Source organism: Argiope bruennichi, chromosome 10 (genome assembly GCF_947563725.1).
Source record: "Argiope bruennichi chromosome 10, qqArgBrue1.1, whole genome shotgun sequence".
NCBI classification, from domain to species: Eukaryota; Metazoa; Arthropoda; class Arachnida; order Araneae; family Araneidae; genus Argiope; species Argiope bruennichi.
Window position 1 is genome coordinate 7929456 of NC_079160.1, and position 23354 is coordinate 7952809.

The following is a 23354-nucleotide window of genomic DNA, read 5'->3' on the forward strand; positions in this document are numbered from 1 at the left end:
GTGTCGAGGAGGAACGTTTTGATGGAATGAGCAACGAGAAACGAGACACCGTCTTGCATGAAGATGATGGCAGATCACGTACGTTTTTGCTGAAATGCAGGACAATATGTTCTCTGAAAAGCGTAAAATACCATTCCGCAATGACGGAACAGGTTTTCCAATCGGATACAAGATCAAGCTTTACAAAAAAAAAAAAGTCTAGAATGAAGGACGCGGTGAAACCACACCAAGTAGTCATACGCGGAGAATGTCGAGGTTCGGTCGTGTACTCACGAAGGTTTGATCTCGCGCAGATATAACTATTTTTCGTATTGACGTCACCATAAAATGAAAAGTGGGTTTTACCTGCCCAAATGATGTCCATCAAACATTGTGGTTCACGTTCCATTTGTGCAAGCATTCATGTTGCAAAGGCTTGTCTTTGTATCTGAATCTGCTGATAATAATTGGTGAAGTGCCTGTATATTGTACGGATACAGTTTCTGAGATCCCAAGTAAAATCCGTCGAATAGGTGCTTCCGGAGTCCCCTTTACTTTCTCAGCTTCATATGCAATGCTATTCCCTGTTGATGTCTCGGCAGCAAAATTTCACATGGCACTTTGTACTGACGGATCTGCCACTTTGTGGATTATCCTCCAAACTCTCCATTCCCACAAAAAGGCGTAGTAAATTCAGTATCCCATTCAAGGAAATAGGAGCTTATATTCGCTTTGATTTCTTTCACAATGCGGAATTTCCGCAATGCTTTCGCCGCTTTTATAGAAATAATCACTAATATACAAACACTCATGCTCTATCCGGTAACGAAAGCCTGCTGCTGGCATCGAATGGCGGATCCATTTCCAACCTTGTGTTTTAAAGCTACCCCGATTTGAATAAACTGTTTCTTTTTGACGTGTGAGCACCATCTATTAGTCATTTCGCAATCATATTTGTAATGGGGGGAAAATCCAAAGACGTTTTGAACGTATTCTCGCAAAACGTATTTTTTCTTGGTCATTATTTTTTATTGTGATTTTTTGAAGTTTACACAAATTTATGACGCTTTTTTATAATTTGTGAATTTTTAAAATATTTAACAAATTTTATTTCTATTTTGGTATATAATACCTATGCAGCACTTTCAATTTTCTATTAAGTATAATTTACTCAATTTTCAAGATATGAAAATGTGGATTTTTGCAATGATGTTATTGCATAAAAAAATTAAAACTTTCTAATTGATTAAAGTTGTTTGGAGAGATCGCATAAGAATTTAAAAGTGCCATTTTTGGAAAATTAACGGGAAAACTTTTTTTATTAACGTGGGTTTATTTCGTATCTTATTTTGAACTACTTTGTAATTTACATGCCCACTCATCTCTAATAGGTAAAGAATTAAACCGCGTTTCAATCTTTTTTGGAACACCCTGTAGATTGGATACCTGCATGTATCAAAATGAACCATACTGAATGTATATATTGTTTGCATTTTCAAATATATCGATCAATCGGTTAAGTTCTAACTCATCCTGTATGTAGGTATCCGAAGATGACTTAAGAAACCTAATGTTTGGCACATACATGAACTATGAAGAAGCGCCTGCAGACAGGCTGTACGACGAGGTTGAAAGCATAGAGACGTTTGAAACCATCGCAGATAAATGTTTGATGGAATATAATACTTTCAGCAAATCGCCGATCGACATGGTCATCTTTAGGTAAGCAAATTTCACACCTATTTATTGGTGTTCTTTCAGAAAAGAAGATCGCACAGTAAGTTCAACCTTCCACATAAAAAAAAAACTCAATTAATTTTGTGTTTATTTTCTACCATTTCTTTTTATTTTTTAAAGTATCTATGCATCTCGTTCCGCGAAACCTTTATCCGTTAGTAAAATAACTATAATGAAAAGAAATACAATAGACTATTTTAAAGCATAATAATAAAGAAAAATTAAAGAAAAATCAAATTTCTGGCCAGAAATAGGGTGTAGCATGGTAATGTCTGTCTGTATTTTCAATTTTTCTTTTAATTATAGCAACAATAATGGAATGGACAAAAAAATGTAATTAAAATTCATGCAACGCGCATTAATATAAACGCGCAATAACTAAAGAAATGGAAAATAATGTTATCAAAATATATTTTAAAATATTTTGGATATTTATTAAAATTTAAGGAAAACTTTATGAAAAAAATAAACATCCCCAAATATGAAAAGCTTTTTTTTTTGTTTACTTTTTAAATGCTATACATTAGTTGTGCAATAATATGCCCTGAAGTTATCGCTAAGCCTTCAACTTTGCAACGCCTTTTTTAGTGAGCATCTATTAACCGAGAACGAACGGCGTGCCTTGTGGAGCATTTCGAAGGATTCTCGCATGTCGCAACACAAATAGTATTCATCCTATGGGCATATAATTTTCATAGTATTTACCTCTAAATCCCTCATCTTCAAATAAATCGATTTCTCGTCGGATGGTTTTGGATATAGCTGATTTCTGTATTGTACTTTGGTTCGTTGAATTTTTTTAATTTATCGCTAATTCTAATTTTTTGTTCAAGAGACAATTCCTTTTCACTATCGACATTAGTGCCATCGTAATCTTCGATAACTGTACCGAATGCTTCTGAATGTGTATAAGTTTGTGGGTAAAAAATTTTAAGAAAATTTACTATAAACTTGATTAGATTTGAATTGGTTTCTTCTTTCCCATTTTCATTTTTAAAATCATTATAATTATGTAAATACAGTAGGACATTTTCTTTTTCTGTATGCCTTTCTTCAGTGCGATTTTTCAATGTAATATATAATTCTTCAGATAGTGATGTGTGCTGTTCTTTCAGTGACTGCAACATGAAATTTATTGTTGCATTAGCTGTTAATAAATTAGAATCTCTCCGACTTAATGCCTCAACAGCCAGTTTTATTGGAAGTAGAACTGATACAGTTCTGGATATTAAGTCGTATTCACTATCTGAAAAATTAATTTACAGGTTTAAGTTGATTATTTGCTTTTTGGATCGGATTTCTCAGTTTCAAAAATCGTTCCATCATTAGGAGTAAACTGTTCCAACGTGTTTTAGAATCTAATATTAACATATATTCTGTTTTATTTTCAGTTAGTATATATTTTAGTAATATGTCATTTTTTATTGGGGAACGTTTAAATATTTTAACAATTTTTCGAACTTTATAAATTATAGGAAGCAATTCTTGATGGGTTAATATTTTAACCTCATTAGCAATATCTTCTTCAACAATTACATTGTCATTATCTTCATTGTCAATATCACTCTCACTCTCTCTTCAAAATCGGAATCCAAAGTTTCTATATCCACAGTATTTGGATTCTTCGGTTCTTTATTTTTTTGGTATAATACATCTGTTACTCCTAATTGAATTCCACGAGCATAGCACAATTGCTGATTTCCTCCAATCAACTTTCCAACTATTTTCATAACTCTTGCTCCATCAGTCGTTATGGATACAATATCTTCTTTCAGGGATAATCCATGTTTCGGTAATTTAGATTTAAGCATTTATTTAAGCCATTCATTAGCTAATTAATTTCGCGTGTTAAGCAGGCATATTAACAAAAACGCATACTATTTTGCTATGTTGGCGATCCCTGAACATATAGTGGAGAACAATTAAAAAAATTTCTAATAAATACCGAAAAAACGGTATTTAAACTTGTGAATACCGGTATTACAGAATTGTACAAATGGCTCAAAGTACCTGTATTCGGTATCCCGGTATCCCGGTATTGCAATTCCTATATCCAATTCAATTGTAATAGAATAGTAAGTCATTTAGACTTCCTCTAAATAGATTTCTAACAAAATTTGATAGAAAACTGTCAATTTGTTCCTATTCCATATGCCAAATTTCAAACATCTAACTCAAAATGTTTTGGAATTATCGTGTTTACAGATTGACAGACACGTGTAATGCCAAAAATATGTTTTTCGAACTTGGGGAGATCTGAAACGTGGAGATTCTCAAAATCTCTGGTTCAAATTTTTTGATGATTACAATACTTGCTCTATACTCCGTATAAGAGGAAGTGAAATGATTTAAAATCGTGGCAGCAACAATTAGAATAATTTGAGCGGGAAGGATCATTTAGTGGTTGCAGAATGTTGCATGAGAAGGACTGGCAGCTGATGAATGAATTCTGGGATAAGGTACAATATATGGTTTTGCACCTAATATGGTGTGGGAGCACCTTTGGCAGTTAAAACCCCTTGAATCCTCCTTGAAATGGATTTATACAATTTCTGTATGATGGTAAGTGGGATGTCTTACCATTTCTCATGCAAGAACTACTCTAACTCCCGGAAAGACGTAAGAAGTGGATAACGGCACCTCACTCTTTCTTCCAAAACAAATCACAGTTCTGTACGATGTTCAAGTCTTGTGATTGAGGAGGCCACGGAAATTATGTAGTTGACTCATCATGTTCCCGAAATCATGAATGAACAATTTTCGACTACAGTGAGCCGGGGAATCGCCATTTTGGCAATCGTCATTTCAATCTCCGGACGGAAACCATGTGCATTCCGTAGAATGCAGTTGGTTTGCCACTCATTAATAGTCCCATGATGGGGAAAAGGGAGAAACTGGGTTCATCGAAAAACAAGAAATGCTTCCATTGATTTGCAGTCCAGGTTTTATGGTCCTTGCACCACTGTACTCATCGTTTCCAATTTACATCTATTATGAGGAATTTTATAATCGTAGCTCTGCCCCAAATGCAATTTATGCAATTTATGCAATTTCCTTTGAACTATAAGGGTCGACACTGGATTTTGTAGATGTTCATTCAGCTCAGCTGATGGTCACAATTCTCCTTAATGTCTGTCTGTCTCTCACAGTGTGTTTGGTTTTTCTTTCAAAGTTCGTTCTAACAGATGCTGTTTTGCCACTATCGTTGTATGCTGTCATGACCTTCGACACGGTGCCTGTTGCTTCCCTCCTAATAACTGTACCACTGTGGTTACCGAAGCACCAACCAGACGGGTTTTCACTATGTGATGCTCTCTTTGGAACTCTGACAAATCTTTCGTTTTAGCTTCACTCGAAACTAAATTAAGTAGACAATGATGTACAATACACTCGCACACACTCTTGAAACTATACGCAACAATGTTGCACAAAAAAACTGGTAGTTACGTTTTAATTTAATCATATACTAACTATCACATATGGAAGTCACTTTTTCAGCGAGGATTTTCCATTATTTTGGACAACACCTGTATCTCGAAAATGATCATAATCATTAAGTATATAATGTATGTTTAATATTCAATGTAGAGGATGGATAAGTTTAATTCCCGCCCATTTGAAATAAATATCTAGATTTCTTGGACCAGATATATAATTCTGGGAATATTAGGAATATTATATATATATATATATATATATATATATATATATATTTTACTTTGCTGAAATGGTATGTGCAATTTTCCCCTTAATAATTAAAAATTTGCTTTCGTGGTTGATATTTCAAATAATTGTTGCAGGTATGTGTTGGAACATTTGTCAAGACTTTGCCGCATCTTATCGATACCCGGAGGCAATGCCTTGCTGGTAGGTGTGGGAGGGAGCGGCCGGCAATCTGTTACGAAACTTGCTGCCTTCATCACTGGACAGTGGTTGTTTCAACCAGAGATAACGAAAAATTATGGACTCAACGAATGGAGAGAAGATATCAAAGTAAAATAATTTGTAAAATAAAAATAGTTTCTTCCTAACTTTTGCATTATTTTATGATTTATTTCTTTGTCTTTTTTTTTTTTTTTTTTTTTTTTTTTTTTGAGTATTTGCATGCAATGAAATCAGAAAGTTGGTCAAAGCTAAAACACAATCCATCATAGTGCAGTAATGGTAAGCATTAAGAAATTAAATTTTACAGGTAGAAACATTAGGCTCTTTGCAGCCTCACCTACACCATTTATATCCTGAAATCGCCTGTAAGCCACCTGAGCTGAGCATCCTGGTATTCAATTTCTCCAATATGCAAAGATCTAAGATCTCAACTAGAAACTTATTGGATAAATTGAGGATTTCTACATCGAAAGATGTCATGCGACAAAGGATGAAGATGTTTACTTGAGAATTAGAGGTGAAGGGGAGGGATAATTTTCATAGATTTCCTCGAGCATCGATCGACCATTATCAAAGAACAATATTGGTGTTCTTGAACAAGCTGTCGGACACAGTAAATTGCGATGGAAACCAAACTGCATCCTAATAATGCACGATTACAATATACCCATATGAGTATTCAAGCAGACTGGAATGGGCATTTGGTATAGTCATAACCCCCATATAGTCTCGGCTCAGAGTCTTCGGATTTCTGTTATTTTTTAAGGCGTTTGTTAAGGCTTGTTTGCGGAGCAAGCAGCTTCAAGGCGTCAACAACCTCATGGTTTCTTTGGGGAAGAAGTATAATAACAAATCTTAAAAGCTTAAGAACTCGCGACGGGAGAAGAAAAGGGCTGTCGTGCAGCTAAACGGAGGGTTCACATACTAAGTTTAGAGCTCCTAGTTATCTTTTATAGAGTTTACTGTTACTGAAATACACTACACTTTTAACCTACTTTTCTATATAAACATTTAATGATTACTTTCATTAGCTGCATCAAAATTTTCCATTTTCTTGTGCTTGCAGCGCGTTATGAAGTCTGCTGGAGCCGAAGGGAAAGGAACAGTTTTTCTGGTGACGGACACCCAAATCAAGGAAGAGTCTTTTCTAGAAGACATCGATAATTTGCTTAACTCTGGAGAAGTTCCAAATATTTTCGCAGTTGATGAAAAGCAAGAGAAGATAGAAGTGAGTTTTCTGAATTAAGAAATATCCACGAAGATAGTTTGGATATTAAGCTCCAATTAATGATTAATAGCAGTCATGTATAGATATGAGATTATTATCATACACATAAGCACTTGTCATAATGCTGTTCTTCAAAAAAATTTATAACTGTGAAATTAACCAACTCGTAATAGCACAGTGGAGTCTATTTCACAGATATCACACTAATATTATACGTCATTTCTATTGAACAATCCTTTTAAATTGATCATAGAAGAGTTAGTGGCAAAACAGTCATACTTATCAATCTCCAATGAATACCTGCGTGAATCGTCCTAGGGGGGATGCTGTTGTCCCTCCTACATGAGCAAATGGAGCTTGAAATTCCAAATTTTCTTTGTAATATTCTAAAGTTGTTGAAAGAAAAAAAACTCATTTGGAAAATTAACATGAGCCTTTCCTATCTATGATGCACTTAAAATTTAACCTTGATTCTTTTATTTGTATGACCTCTTGTTTTTTTCCTAGTCCGTCCGTCCTTTGGTGGAGAAAGAGGAAGGCGCGGACCTCTCTCCACTCTCCCTCTTCTCTTACTTCGTGAAGCGGTCGAGTGAGAATATGCATATCATTATCGCCATGAGTCCTATCGGCAACGCCTTCCGTGTGAGACTCAGACAATTCCCTTCCCTCATCAACTGCTGTACCATCGATTGGTTTCAGGTATGAATTATTATTGAAAATTTGCACAAAAAATCATTGCTTTCTTAAAAAAATAAAAATTTATGTTCCGAAAATTAGATTTGTTCGGAATAAATGTTACTTGTCTAATCTAGAAATCACCACCAGAACAGCAAATTTTTTGTAGCAGTCGAAGTATGCCTCGTAAAAACAATTAGGGTATTGAAATCCATCTAATGCAGCTGCTAATCTGATGAGGATGCAGTGATGCATTCACTATGAAGATGTTTGAGGCCAAGTTTATCCTATTTTTAAATTTTTAAGCATATTTTATATTTTACATTTCCAAAGATATCTTGAGATGTATTACAATGAAACCTACCTTTAATGATAATCCAGAGACCTTTATAAAATACTATAGATAGTTTGAACATTTAAAATATGTATTTAAAACCTGAATGAATGACACTTTTTATTTCAAAATGAAAATTTTACTGAAAAAGTAAATATTAGAAAATATACATTAAAAAGAGATACAGACATATTCTGAAAGAAAATTGGAGAAAAAATGTTTTTTATCATAAAAAAATCTTTGGATTTCGTTTTCTTGTTTTTTGATGCCAATGATGTTTGCCTGCTTCTATATCTCAGCTTATCCAACCAGAATTCACGTGAATGTCGTACACGTTTGCAACGAAATCTTGAAGAGTGGCAATTTAAAATGAGGGGAAATTTGAGTCCCGTTTGAGAAACAATCAGTTGCCTCTTCTTCATCGCTCTGATAATCTGGAATTATTTCTGCTGAAATATCTTCATCACTTGCCCCTCTTAAAAACTTCAGTCTTGAATGGAAAAGATAGGTGTAATGAACTTTTTAAAGCGTTATAACTGCAGTTGAATTGTCTGCACATTTTTCTCTCCCGTCAATATTCGTGTTTTCATCTCTTTTTCCTGTCAGCAATTTCAGTTCGTGGATTTTGTCACAGAATTCTAACATCCGGAGGTCCATTCACGTGCATTTTTCTTAATGAAAGCGGTATATGTATTTGGCAGTTTCTTCTTCAGATTGAAAACAACATTTTGAGCTAATCTTTGTTCATATCTCTTGACAGATTGATCTAACAGGTGCAGAGTCCGTCTGTTGTTTGTTGGGGTGTAAAAGACATTTATATTTCACATACCTGGAGGAATGTTGAGAGGTGTGCAGCTGTTGAAAATTTCCTCTACCATTTAACCTTCTTACTTTATTTGCAAATTTGGAATATTTCAGGTGGTAATTTTTTTTTAATTTTAAAGTACCTTGTCTTATGTAGTTTCTAATAAATAATGGCTTCACTTTATCGGTTTCTATATTATTTAAATGCATCAGAACTGTCAGCCTCCCTTCTATTTCTTGACATTTTTCCCTTTTAAAGGTCATTGCTTTCTCTAACATCAACTAATAAAACAAACAGTTTCATCTGGATTATACACATTATTAGGAGAATGCATTTTTCTACATTCTTCTTCTTTTTTGGTGCCTATTTCTTGATTTCTTTTACATCTTGTTTCTTCTTAGTGAATGCAGTGGCAGAGGATTTCTAATGATATTTTGCACCTACATAGCAACGAAGTGAATTAAATGCAGCTGTAAAAAGACTCAGTGAGAAGTCTGAAACATTCATATAATGATTTGTTTACAATTAACTGTTGCCATTCAACAATAAGTAATAACAGTGATTTTCATGCCATATACGTTAGAGTGTTTAATGTATAGATGCTGAAAGATTCATCAATTAAATTGGTCTTGTCTTCAAACCTTAAAGCTTTTTTAAATATTTTTGCAGCAATTAGTTTGCAGCTTGTCATCTCTTTAGAAAATCATTCACTTTCTTCAGAAAAAGGACCGAGTTTTCGAAAACTCAGCAACTGAGTTAATAATGTGAAAGTGATAAGGAGGTTTTAAAATATCTTTTGAAATGCCTTTCAAGAAGCGGTCAATTTGATTTGGCTCTAGTATCCAAAGTGTTCCTTAGAATATGCAGCATTCCTCAAGAATTCAACAGTTTCTTCTATTATCTACTGACAAAAACGTGTTTACTGTATGATACTCTGTCACAGAAATTCATGACACGAAGTTATACTTGTTTTGTGCATTTCGTAAAAAAGTATCCATACACTTCTGATTGCTCATAATTTTAAAAGGTGGTAAATTGAAGGAAAATATTTCATTCAACTTAATTAAAAATATTTAATTTAATTTTTAAGTATGTCCTCTTTAAAAATATGCAGACTGCATTGATAAAGGGACGAAATAAACTGTTGAGAGTTAAAAAATAAAATCAAGTTTGTATAAGTTTAAATTTGGAAACAACTCCTTACATACAGAAACATTTCATACACTCACAGAGAGCCTATTTCTACAGGACAGACATTTGCAGTTTTATTGCATGATATCAATAAAATAACGAGCAAAATGTGGACATTATTTTCATGGACTGTGACTTTGTTTTACAGAAAGACAAACCTTTTACTTTATGCCACATTTCAGCTAGCATATACGACCATTTACAAGGCATATAGAGAGCTTCTGTCCTGCGGAAAAATATCACTAGAACTGAATACTACTTTCATTTAGGCACAACTTATAGTAGGATATTTAGTCAGTAAAAAATTCCATATGTTACTAATAAAATTTCCTGTTAGGATCCTCTCAATATATTAAAAATGATTTTTTTTTCTCTTACTTACTTGATTAGACTTGGCCAGAAGATGCCTTAGAGAGAGTGGCAGAGCATTACTTTAAGGACATGGAACTGAAGAAATCAATGAAAAAGAACAGTGTCATTATTTGTAAATACTTCCATGTAAGATCGCAGGAGTTGTCTAACATGTAAGTATATCTTCTGAGAAGTGGGGAGTAGTAATCTAGATAGAACTTTAAGAAGGTTGAGTACCCTATGAATACGATCTATTTTGTATATGTCCGCGAATCATTCGTTGAAGCGCAACAAAGCAATGGCTAAAACTGAAAGCAAACACTAGCTATTTCATCGGCATTGTTAACAATGGTTTCTTCGCAAATAATAGCTAAAAAAAATTCCTGCCAAGTATTGTGTATATGCTTCTAAACTTATATTATTGTTGATAGGAGTGTATCCACAAGGGAATTAGTTTGGCAAAATGCCAAAGGACAATTCAAAGATATTACAATTACATAGGCACTTAAGACATTTTATTTCCTAGACTAAAAAAGTGAGTCCCACTCTGAACATATTCTAAATGATACTGTAATAAAACAATTTATGCCTGTTTAACAGACCGCAGCTGATGCTATATGCATTCTTCACAAAACATGCTCTACCTTCCCTTTAAAGTTGTGTCCACGATTTCTGATTCGCCATGTGCAACTATAAACTTTATCATCACTTCTTATTTTTCCTACATTAGGTTTGCGAGTGAGTTGGGGCGGCAAACCTACATCACTCCCACTTCCTACCTGACCCTGATCTCATCTTTTAAGCAACTGCTGAGCGAGAAGCAGCAGGAGACGCGCGCCGCCATCCAGCGGTACGAAGGGGGCCTCAGCCAACTCGAGTTCTTCTCAGTCACCATCACCGGCATGCAGAAGGACATTGAGGAGTTGCAACCCAAGCTGGTTGTCGCCAAGGAGGAGGCGGAGGCCTTCATCGAGGTAACGGTCTCTCTCATTTTGTTTACTTTTTAGTGCAAGACATAGCAGTGCAATTATCAAAGGATCCAACGACGATATTTTAATGAATTTATATATCTTAGAGTCCCCTGAATAAGACAGGCGTATTTTTAGAATTATATCTGTCTGTTGGTTGTAGACTACTATAGGTTAATTACAAATACAATGAGTTGAAATTTTAAATGGGCTTTTAACATTAAAAGTATATGTTTTTGCCATTTTTGGACGAAATTTGTCAAAAAGAAATAAGATATCTTAGAGTCCCCTGAATAAGACAGGCGTATTTTTGGAATTATATCTGTCTGTTGGTTTTAGACTACTATAGGTTAATTACAAATACAATGAGTTGAAATTTTAAATGGGCTTTTAACATTAAAAGTATATGTTTTTGCCATTTTTGGACGAAATTTGTCAAAAAGAAATAAGATATCTTAGAGTCCCCTGAATAAAACAGGCGTATTTTTGGAATTATATCTGTCTGTTGGTTTTAGACTACTATAGGTTAATTACAAATACAATGAGTTGAAATTTTAAATGGGCTTTTAACATTAAAAGTATATGTTTTTGCCATTTTTGGACGAAATTTGTCAAAAAGAAATAAGTCTGTATGCTCTTCTTCTTGCATGGAATATGATATTAAGGAAACTGCAACACCTGGATCGGTCAAACTTGGCATTTTGGAATCGTCATAGATCTTCGGAAAACTCAGTACGAGATGAACACTCAGTTCCATACTCATTGACTGCAAATATCAATTCTGTTTATCTCTTCTATGACGGAAAATGAATTATTGCGTGGTGGACCTGTTCTAAGGAATTCACGATGTAATGTAACGTTGAGAAACTTCTGAAAAAGTACATAAAACCAGATGCCGATAGTATCAAAGATGTGTTGCAGTTTCGGAACTTTATACAACTTGTCAGCGTTTCATATTTATTTATAAAACGCATGTCACTCCCTTATATCACTACAGTTCTCTCTTTCTTTGATTCCATTTTCTTCTAAGAGACTTCACTGCACTTTTAAAAAAAAATAAAGTATTCTTCCCTGAGCCATTCCAACTCTCTTTTTGGTGTGTTTGCAGAAAATCAAGAAGGAGTCCGCCGACGTGGAGAAGGTGAAGGCGGTGGTGAACAAGGACGAGGAATACGCCAGTGCCCAGGCGAGAGAAGCCTCTGCCCTCAAGGAAGAGTGTGAGGCAGATCTGGCGGAGGCCCTGCCGGCGCTCGAGGAAGCCCTGCGAGCTCTCGATACACTCAAGGTTGCATGCAAATTCAGAGAAAGCTCAATTCATACTTGTGTCTTCTGATTTATTTCAATCTAAAAATGTCGGTTAAATCATTCTTTAAATTAAAAAAAATAATACACTACGTTTCTAATACAGACTAAAAAGTATAAAATAATTTTTTCTAGCTTCATACAGATTTCTAATTCCAGACATATTGTCTGGAAAATTTTTGATTGTGAACTTGAAAATTCCTAATCGCCTTTCAATTGTTTTTTAGTTTTTAGTCCGTTTTAAATAATTGGTATATTAAATTTTTTTATTCAAATTATTATTTTCTGCTTTTTAGTCTTCTGTTATGAAATTACAATTGATTTTAAATTAAAGGCCTGATGAGCTAACGACTTGGCATGTAGGTAATGCAAATTTTTAATCATTTTTATCGAATGTTTTTAATAAATTTTTGACTGTTTGCTAATATAGTAATATAATTTTTGACTATAGCTAATAAGCTAACTAACAGCTATAGCTATTAGCTTAAATGTTAGTCGTGCAATTAGCCAGCGGTCACACAACACATTCAGACTGCTAACGGTATACAATATCTATGCTCTAATTCGTCCGACAATGTAGATCAACCATCTAATTATTCAGCCGTTTCTTCATTATCACTGAGAAAATTGAAGCTGTAGGGAGAGTTGTTGTTGGAGCTCGCATTACACTGAAATCTGTATATAAGTGCATTTTACACAGCAGGAATTAAATAGCAAAAATTGCAAATCAGTGTTTCCTTTTTCTTTGAAAAAAATTGACTTTAAAGAAGAAAAAAACACACACATACACACAAAGTCGTCGAAAAAGGTTTATAAGTACTTTCCTATCAGTCATAATTTACGGATCGAATAAAACTCCCACGCTAAAAGTGTTATTTCGCGATTTCCAATGCTATTATTATTGTCTATGAGTTAAAAATTAAATTTGAAATTAATATTATCTCGATCATTATAACCTGTATTCATTCTTCAATTATTGTTTCTCTCGCGAACTATTCATTGTTTATGCCTTTCGTGAATCAGTTGCCACAAAAAAAGACATGTTCTTTTTTGAATTTAATTGTCTCTGCTTTTTACTAAATTAAAATTAAAGTAGCAATTGAATTTGCATAATAACACTTTTAGAAGAGATTTTTTTTTCTCTCACCGTGAATTCTGAGTGATAGAAAATACATGTAGTCATTTTTCGAACACTGTTTTTTCCCCCATAAAGTCGAATTCTTCAAAAAAATAATACTGCAGATATTTAACCAAAATTTTTACTGGTTATTTTCTTTGTAAATGGAACTTACAAAGAGAACGGCATGAAAAGTATTTTTCTAAAGCAACTTTTAAAATTTGCTCATAGTCAAATTAAGCTATCGTAAGTTTCTATTGTTCATTTTGTAACACTTTTTAATACTTAAAAATATTTTAATTTTAACTTTCGTCTTCACATTAAATACATTTTTATCTAAACCTGAAAAACAGATGTTTCCACTTGCATTCCCTTTTTCCGGTGACAAAACTAGTACAAACATAGAGGCCTGTTTTGGATAACTAATTCAAATATATAAAATAAAATTGCCTTGTAGGTAAAAATTGCGATTCGATTGAATTTAAATGCTCCTAAAATTTTTACAGCCATCCGACATCACTCTCGTCAAATCTATGAAGAATCCACCGAATGCCGTGAAAGTGGTGCTGGCCGCCGTGTGCATCATGCAGAATATAAAACCCGACAGAGTGACGGACCCTGCTACGGGAAGGAAAGTAAGCAAATTACTTTGAAAGACTCTCTAAAGCAGGGCTACACACGAGGCCAACTATTGCTCGCAACAGAAGGTCAAGCCTACTTCAGGAAGATCACGTGACCGCAATGGGCAAATAGTTGTCCCGATGAGACAACCATTCCCCATTGTGCCGTTGGAGTCACATGATGTTCCTGAGGTAGGCGTGACCTTCCATTGCGCGCAGTAGTTGGTCTCGTGTGAACGCTGCTTTAACTAAGAGACTGTTGTAAAATCTCTGACAGGAATCTCTCCGTTTCAGGTGAATGACTACTGGGGGCCATCCAAGAAACTGCTTGGCGACATGGGTTTCCTCCAATCTCTCAGAGATTACGATAGAGACAACATTGATGTGAGTATCCTCTTGCTTCTCAATTCTTCATCCAGGACTAAATGATCGCCATGGCAGGAGTAGCTATCCTGACATGTACTATCAGAATTTGGTGATTAGTTGATTATCTTGGATAAGTGGTTGCTAAAATTTTCAGTAAAGAATTGTACGCAACTTGGTCCTAGTAGGGGCATTTACAAAATATTTTTTAATTTCAAATTTTGATACATGTAATTACACATGTTACATATGCATGTAATATACGCTTGTAGATTTATTATTTTAGAAGTCCTACATGATTTTTCTTCTTGTGCTACTGCATGTCTCTAATTTTCTTTCATTTCATTTCTAATTTTTACTTTAATTTAAACTTTTACTCTTCCAATAACTATCTTATAGAAAATAAATGTATCCATTAAAATTATAAGGAGAGAAACAAGTATCTGTAAACAAGTATTGTTGTGAACAAGTATTGAAACTGTGAAATTTTATGCGAGAAAATTTCATAATTTGCTTAATATATCAGAAGTTTATTCAATACAATGCCTACAAAAAATACAAAATTCAGTGAGCTTTTAATGAAAAAGCAATTTACTATCTAAAAAGGAATATTATATCTTTATTGATTCAATAAAATTACAGGAAAGAGCAACAATATTTTTAAAAATGTTAATTAAAGCATGCCTTAAACAGATTCCTATTCGAATAGGAACAACAAATCGTATCTTAATAAACAATGGGGAAAATATCCACTTTGAAATATTAGCAGCAACAAGGAAAATGATTTGAGTTTCATTGCAGTGGTTAAATATCTTTGTCAAATGTGTGTAAAACATTTTTTAAAAATTAATTTAAATGAGATAGAAAATATTGTGCTTAATTAGATATCGTTCAAAACATAATGTTTTAAATTTTTAAAAAAAATATGTTAAAATCATTTTCTACTGTAATAGTTGCCTAGAAAAAACTCGAAATTTGCTTTTAATTAATTAAAATTTCAAAGAAAAACTATCTCGTTCCTTCATCTTCACCTCGCAAAGTACATTTGCGAAAATTTAGGCCTAACGGTCTGCCAGTAGAGTATCAGTACTCAGAGACAGATACATTCTTCTTTATTATCAGTAGAGATAGAGTTTGAGACGAATAATCCTTTGTTGCCTTAATAATTCGCAAACAATTTTTTGCAAAATATCCACCCATTGAGAAGTTTTCCTGCCACTGAGTTAAGTGGCCGTGATAATCTAGTAGCATCTAAGCTGAATGGCGGAAGGATTGCAAATTCGAAACCTATTTTATAGACGGGTCCGCTGTTTTGAAGGAAGAAAAGATTCCGTCTTTTTCCGGGTTTGCCACTTAGAGAGTTAAGTGGCCGTGATAATGTAGTAGCATCTAAGCTGAATGGCGGAAGGATTGCAAATTCGAAACCTATTTCATAGACGGGTCCGCCGTTTTGAAGGAAGAAAAGATTCCGTCTTTTTCCGGGTTTGCCACTTAGAGGGTTAAGTGGCCGTGATAATCTAGTAGCATCTAAGCTGAATGGCGGAAGGATTGCAAATTCGAAACCTATTTCATAGACGGGTCCGCCGTTTTGAAGGAAGAAAAGATTCCGTCTTTTTCCGGGTTTGCCACTTAGAGGGTTAAGTGGCCGTGATAATCTAGTAGCATCTAAGCTGAATGGCGGAAGGATTGCAAATTCTAAACCTATTTCATACCTTGTCTGCGCGTTTTCGCTGTTAAATATGACATTCAGGGCTTATACCTTCCTACTAGATTGGAACGGAAGTTTGGATAAGGATTTATCCGATGCAATTACAGAAATGGCATCCAACATTAAGATTGGCTTACATTTTTGACTCTTCTTTTCAATATTCTGTATAGAACAGAGTATCAAGTATTTCACTACCTTTCCAATCATTCTTTTTTATTTCACATTCTTTTAAATGTACAACCCAATTTTGCATTTTCTTGACATTTTCCATTCTTTACAAATTTGTTGAATCCTACATCATAATTTAAAGTTAATTTAAAATTTTCGCCACGGAACTTAATGTTTTGATTTTTATGCTACATCATAATTTAAAGTTAATTTAAAATTTTCCTCACAGAACTTAATGTTTTGACTTTTATGTTAATTTTCAACCAAAAAGAGTAGTAATTCCCTTGGTCTTTTTATTTTTGATAGCCAGCAATCATGGAAAAAATTCGCTCAGAGTACATTCCGTTGGCAGAGTTTAATCCAGCCAATGTTGCAAAAGCTTCATCCGCTGCCGAGGGCCTATGCAGATGGGTGCTGGCCATGGAACTCTACGACAGGACGGCGAAAGTAATATTTGTTCTATTCCTTTTTTCATAAATAATCTTTACATATTCTTTAAAGTACAATTCATACCGAAACATGTATGCAATCTGTAATGTGTAAATTAAGCTGCTAAGGTGACCTTTAGGTAATGTTTACTTAGTTTGTTGCGATAGCAATTGAAGCAAGCACACAACTAAAGTTAGGGATTTGTTGGTGGCATCCTGCTTTTGTTCTCGCCAATGTTTGAAAGTAAGGAATAACGACCCAGTATAAAATGTTTGGTGTAACTTGAAAAAAATTCTGAGAGAATTTATGAAATGCTGAGAGCATATGTTTCCAAACAGATCGACTATTTCAAATAAGTCTGTGATGGCTGCAAGGATAGAACGACTATCGACCTTATATGTTCATAAAATTATGTAATGGTTGTGGTTTCTTCCGTACCTTTCAATCGTAGATTCATTAAACGAATGATTAAAGAACAGAACCTCGGTTCACTTCAAGAGGTTATTTAATAATTTTTTAGTAAATAATTTTTTTAATTTGATAAAACAATAACCTAATGTATTATTCTTGCCTTTTTTACACATCTCCATAGGAAAGCAAACAATATTTCAATTAAAATGAATACGAGATTATTAGTGGACTTAAATCATTAGAAAGATTAAATGAATAGAGAGATATAAGAATGACATAAAAGCTTCCAAATGTTGTTTTTCCACCTTTTATCTAAAATTAACTTTTAAAACTACATTATGTTGCCGAAGTAATTATCAATATTTTCTGTCCTTGCTAAAGTGAAGAAGAGTTGGGACTTAGAAAGCAAATAGCTCACAGTAAACTAAATGTTGATGAATTTGGTGCTTTCTCAGAATCCCAGAGAGGATTACTGCCATTACCACAGTTTCACAAAAGCAGTCACAAGAGATGTATATAAATCAAATAATTCCGCGCCTGTTGTGCCACAGGTGGTCGCCCCAAAGAAGGCTAAGTTGGCAGAAGCCGAGCAACAGCTGTCTGTGATCATGGAGTTGCTGCAGACGAAACGGTCCGAGCTGGCCGCCCTGGAGTCGAAGCTGGCCGCTCTGCGCAGGGACTGTGATTTGTCCGTCCAGAAGAAAAAAGATCTGGAAGCCCAAGCCAAGCTTTGTGAAATCAACTTGCAAAGAGCCGAGAAGCTCATCGGGGGGCTCGGTGGAGAGCGGATCAGGTAAGTGAATCGATTCGATACCAGTGCTAGATTCTTCAGCTCTACATTAATTTTCTTATACGAAATATACAAAGAAAGAATACTGTATTAAGCAAAAATTAGATCCCTAGAATCGATTGAGTATCCACATTTCATTCTTCAAAGAGTCAGAATAATAAATTTTAGAATTATGCTTATTTGCGAAGATGATAATTCAAAGACAATGCAAGCTGAAGTTTTGTGATGCGAATTTTCAAATCAGTGACTGCCGGTGGACATAGAGATACTATCTTTGTAACTTGGAACCTTGTCAGTGAATTACATGACAAAGATTAGGAGCTGTTACCTTCGTTACTTAATGAGTAGGACCAGTCTAAGGAGATGCATTGCCAAACTGGAAACAGATTTCAATGGTATCCATACAACTTTTACCCAGGATATAAAATAAATTTAATAAAAAAATATTTTAGATAAATATATATATAAGTATAAAAATATTAGAGTTCTCTTCCCAAAACTTTCTCTCATATTCTCTATTAAATATATTATTCCCCTGCCCCACCAAATCTTTGTGGAGTTTTGGTAAGGTAGAAGACACCTAGCACGCACAAATAACAATATTATTATTAATAATAACAATAATAATAACAATAGTGACAACTGGAAACAAATTTCGATGGTCCCCATTCAACTTTTACCCAGTATATATATATATATATATATATATACTATATATATATATATATATATATATATATATATATATATATATATATATATATATATATATATATATATATATATATATATATATATATATATATATATATATATATATATATATATATATATATATATAATAGCATTTTTACGAAACTGGTTGCTGTAAAATAAATATCACCCAGGTTAAATGAATTTAAAAAAAGGGAAAATTGTCAATTTAATTATCTGAAAATAAACCCATACTTGAATTTGATTTTTGTTTTGAATAGGTTTGAGTACTTTTTTGTGGCACTTTGAAGGGGGCATCTTAAGCGTGGGTGCTCATTAGAAGCAGCCAGTCTAACTGTTTGAATGTCGACCTTGTTTACGAAATTCGAATAGCGTTCTTTGATTTGTGATTTCATATTATAAGGATTTTCGGAAAATGCTAATATGTATGCACTTGTTCCAAACGAGTCACTGATTTGAAACTCTGCATCACAGGTGCTATTATCATTCACATGGAAAGAGATTTTCATCTTATAACTTTAAGCGAGTAATTCTTGTACAGTAGTGGTCAAAATTGTGGACACTTTTGAAAATCTTTGTTTTCTAACTTTATATGCTTATAGAAAATGTTACGTTTCACAAAATGCAAATTCTTTCATATCATTTTAAAAAGAATTTAATGCTGATTTCAATAAAAAAAATCAAATATTTGCAATACAAAAAAAGTTATACTTTCTATAATTCTTTAAAGGGCCATTTTTTTCTAATGATATTATGTTAAAATATTTTTAGGCTTGAAATTAGAGTAAGAAAAGGGATTCATTTAGCTCATTAGATAAATTTAATTTGATTAATTAATTTGGTTAATTAATAGTTAAGTAACAAATCAAAAGACATCATTTTGTGTAAGATAAAGAACTGAAGCTTCTAAGTTTCTGTCTTTCTAAAAACATTTGTCAGAACTTATGCCAGCCTACATAATTTCATACAAAGATTGATAAATTTGGTGGAAAGCATACTTCCCATGGCCCTAGAAAGGGTTAATTTGAAAAACGAATACAGTGATGAAGTGGATTGTAATTTTCAACTTTCCTGACCAATCACTGTTTTTGTATTGGGAACCAATCAAATGTAATAACTGCTAGCAGATTCTGACATCATGTTTAAAATTGAAACAGGTCATTATTGTGCTTTGTTCTGTAGAAGGAAGACTGTTTTTTATGTAATCAAATTACAAGTAAGAAATTTTTTTAAACTTTTAATATTTAGTGAGGATTTTTGCAAATATTTCTAATATTTAATCCAGAAGTAATGTCATCAAATAAAAGAATAGATTGGACATCTAGAAAGATAACTATTGTGTTACAAGAATGTGGTCTTACTTAGGTTGAAATTGCAAAACAGATGGGTGGTTCAGTGACTACATCTGGAGTCCAAAAGTTTTGTTTATGATAACAGGAGAAAAATTCAATAAAAAAAAAGCAGGAAAAGCCCGAGGAAGGTGCACCGCATCTCTTGATGACAGAAGAATAAAAAGATTATGTTTCCAAGATAGAAGAATGTCATTAGAGTCCATCAGAAGTCAATTGAATGATGATTGAGTTTCTGTCATTTCCAGAACAATCAGGAGAAGACAATTATAGGGACTAAGAGGCAGAATTCCTCGAAAAAGTTTTATTTCAATTTACAGCAGCATATAAAAGGATTATAATGGCCAAAGGAGCTCATTAATTGAACAAATGATCAGTGGTCACAAGTTATACGAAGCAATGAATCAAAGATATTGTTATTCGGTAGTAATGTGCGAAAATATGGAAGACGTAGAAGAGCTGAAGAACTACATCCTGACTGCCTTCAAGCAGCTGTGACGAACTCAGTTAGTGTTATGATTTGGTCATGCATGTCAATAGACGGTATTGGTCACCTTCATGTTATCGAAGGAACACTAAATGCAAGAAAATACATTGACACTATTCTAGAGCCAAAACTTATACCTTAGATCAGTGATCTCTTTCCCAACACATCATTTATTTTTCAGCAGGATTCATCTCCTTGTCACACAGTAAAAATATCGAAAAAGTGGTATAGTACAAAGAGTATTGAGTTGTTATCATGGCTAGGAAACAATCCTGACCTGAAAATTATTGAGAACTTATGGCACCATTTGAAAATTCTTGTACATATGAAGCGTTCATCAAAGAGAATTAATTGAGTCTATAATTGTTCCCTGGCCTCATACAGCAACGAAGGAAGAGCTTAAAACTCTCATCATCTCAATGAAAAATCAGTATGAATAAAAGCTGTAATAAAAAAAATAAAGTCGATCGTACAAAGCACTGATAGTTCACTGCAGCCATCAGCATCTAATGTATCTCGATAATTATTGCATCTCAACTTTTCTTTCATTGCAAATATTTGAATTTTGCTTTTTGTATTGAAATCAGCATTAAATTCTCTTTAAAATGATATGTAAGAGTTTGCAATTAGTGAAATGTAACCTTTTCTATAAGCATACAAATTTAGAGAACATAAAAATTTTCAAAAGTGTGCACAGTTTTGGCCATCACTGCATATTTATTCCGTGTATCTCGGAAACGGCTCTAACGATTTGGATCAAATTTGATATTTAGATAAGGTTTTACCTTTTGAGTTTATCTATATAAGTGTCTTTCCTGAAAATGTATCCAAAATTTTACATACACAAACGTTTTTTGATAACTAACTGTTAGAGCCTTTTTCTATCTGCTCTCATACTGACAATATCATATAGCGCCATCCCGTAAAGTTTCGTGGTACTAAGTTGCCATAGGATGATAACCTACTGGTACCTAAAAACTCTGTGGGATGATGCTGATGGATGTGACATGAGGTAAAATCGAAAAAAATATATCCATATGTAATCAGTATATGATACGTATCACCGAAAAAAAACATGATTTTACAAACAAACAAAAACTGCCGAGCGAAGCTCTGTCTCCCAGGTATTTTGATAATTAAAGACAATTGAATAAATTTGAGATAGATTTTCATTGAGTAATTTTACATTAAAATAGGTATGCATACATTCTAATGCATGGCAAATTACAAATATTTTTTTATTCAAAGAAAAATGCTTTAATTTCGTAAATATTTCAAAAGTAACTCCTAATTATGAAATGTTTCTACTTTTAACTTCAAACTTTAACTTAACTTTAGCTCCATCAATCTTCATAATCTTGAGACAAATAATTTCACTATCAGTACAAAATGAGAAGCCTCTTATTGGAATATCTTCCCAATTTTGTGAGTAATGCACTCAGTAATAACGTGATGCATTCAACCAAACTCAAACGGACATGAACATTGGACGTTTAGATTTTGCTCTTTCCTTTGAAAAGGCACAGTGATAGTTGTGGCATTCGCAAAGCTGTAAACAAATGCTCTGAATTGAAGTTCCATATGTTGAAATTGTAAGTCAAAATTTAGTTTTAAAAATCAGTAAAATATATTATTTTTCATAAAAAGAAAATTATCCTGATCGAACGTTCCATCATTATTTTCATTCATGAATCTTGTTCTATTTTTACATAACAATTTTACTAAATACTGTTAAAGATTTTCGTTGGTCCTGTGTCTTTTTTGAAATAATCTCACAATGTAACGCAATCATCCAGTCCCCAATTAAAATCGAAATGAATATGAGAGAGTTCTTACTCTAAACACAATGAAAATACTAGTTTTAAATTCGTAAAATTCAGAATCAGATTTGCTGTTTCATTTCCCTTCCTAAAAAAAAAAAGAAATGTGGCGCTCGCCACGTTTCTGATCCTTAAGAAGCTTGATTTCAGTCGTATGGTGACAAGGAGCATAAAAAGATTTTTTTAAAAATAATAAAGTTAATTTGGAAAGTTCTAATCGATCTGCATGACCTCCGAAAAGAACTAAGGACTGTTTTAATCAGGCAGTGTGCTATGGAGGACTGATGACATTGGGTGCGATTTGTTTTCAATAGGCAGTTATCCCTAGACTTCCTCAGAGATCAACAGAAACTCCTAAGAAACTCTTGCTGACTATTTGCTTCTTGATAAACTTTTTTGAAAATATAAGACGTTTCTCTTCGTGCCTGGAAATCCGTGGCTCAGTGGCTCAACACAATGTCAGTTTCAAATTATTCGGCTTCATTTCCATTAAGAAAGTGTTCTTGATGGACGTCTTACACGCTCATTTTTTTAAAAAGGCAAACATTATTCTTCAGTCGAAAAACTAAAATCGACCATTGAGGATGCTTGACTCAATCCAATCATCCTCAATGGTCGATAAAAGCCAGAAAATTATCAGTGGGAAACGGTGTATTTCAACTAATCCAGTCTTATAAGTAAGCATTAAATTTATATTTATTCGACAGTAAAAATATAAGTTTTTGATGTGTTTAAATTTTTAACAACTGTTTCGCTAAATCTGGGAGATGGAAATAAAATTTTAAACATAATTTCATCAAATATAATTTTATATCTATAGTTTTAATACAAATCACAGGTTTAAAGTGGGCCGAAAATTTCTAGGATTATTTTTGAGTTGTAATTTTTAAATTCGATTCTCAATTTCTATTTTTCAAAAATAT

General features: G+C 33.4%; 1 protein-coding gene across 1 annotated transcript in view; it reads left to right on the forward strand.

The window, feature by feature from the left end:
• LOC129988983 (dynein axonemal heavy chain 7-like) overlaps positions 1-23354 on the forward strand; it is a 197138-nt gene that overhangs the window by 136280 nt on the left and 37504 nt on the right. The window contains exons 39-49 of the mRNA XM_056097281.1: positions 1523-1701; positions 5517-5709; positions 6668-6829; positions 7337-7528; positions 10225-10358; positions 10916-11159; positions 12262-12438; positions 14079-14207; positions 14487-14576; positions 16738-16878; positions 17823-18064. Of these exons, the coding sequence (XP_055953256.1) occupies positions 1523-1701; positions 5517-5709; positions 6668-6829; positions 7337-7528; positions 10225-10358; positions 10916-11159; positions 12262-12438; positions 14079-14207; positions 14487-14576; positions 16738-16878; positions 17823-18064 (1883 nt within the window). The remainder of the gene's footprint in view (positions 1-1522; positions 1702-5516; positions 5710-6667; positions 6830-7336; positions 7529-10224; positions 10359-10915; positions 11160-12261; positions 12439-14078; positions 14208-14486; positions 14577-16737; positions 16879-17822; positions 18065-23354) is intronic.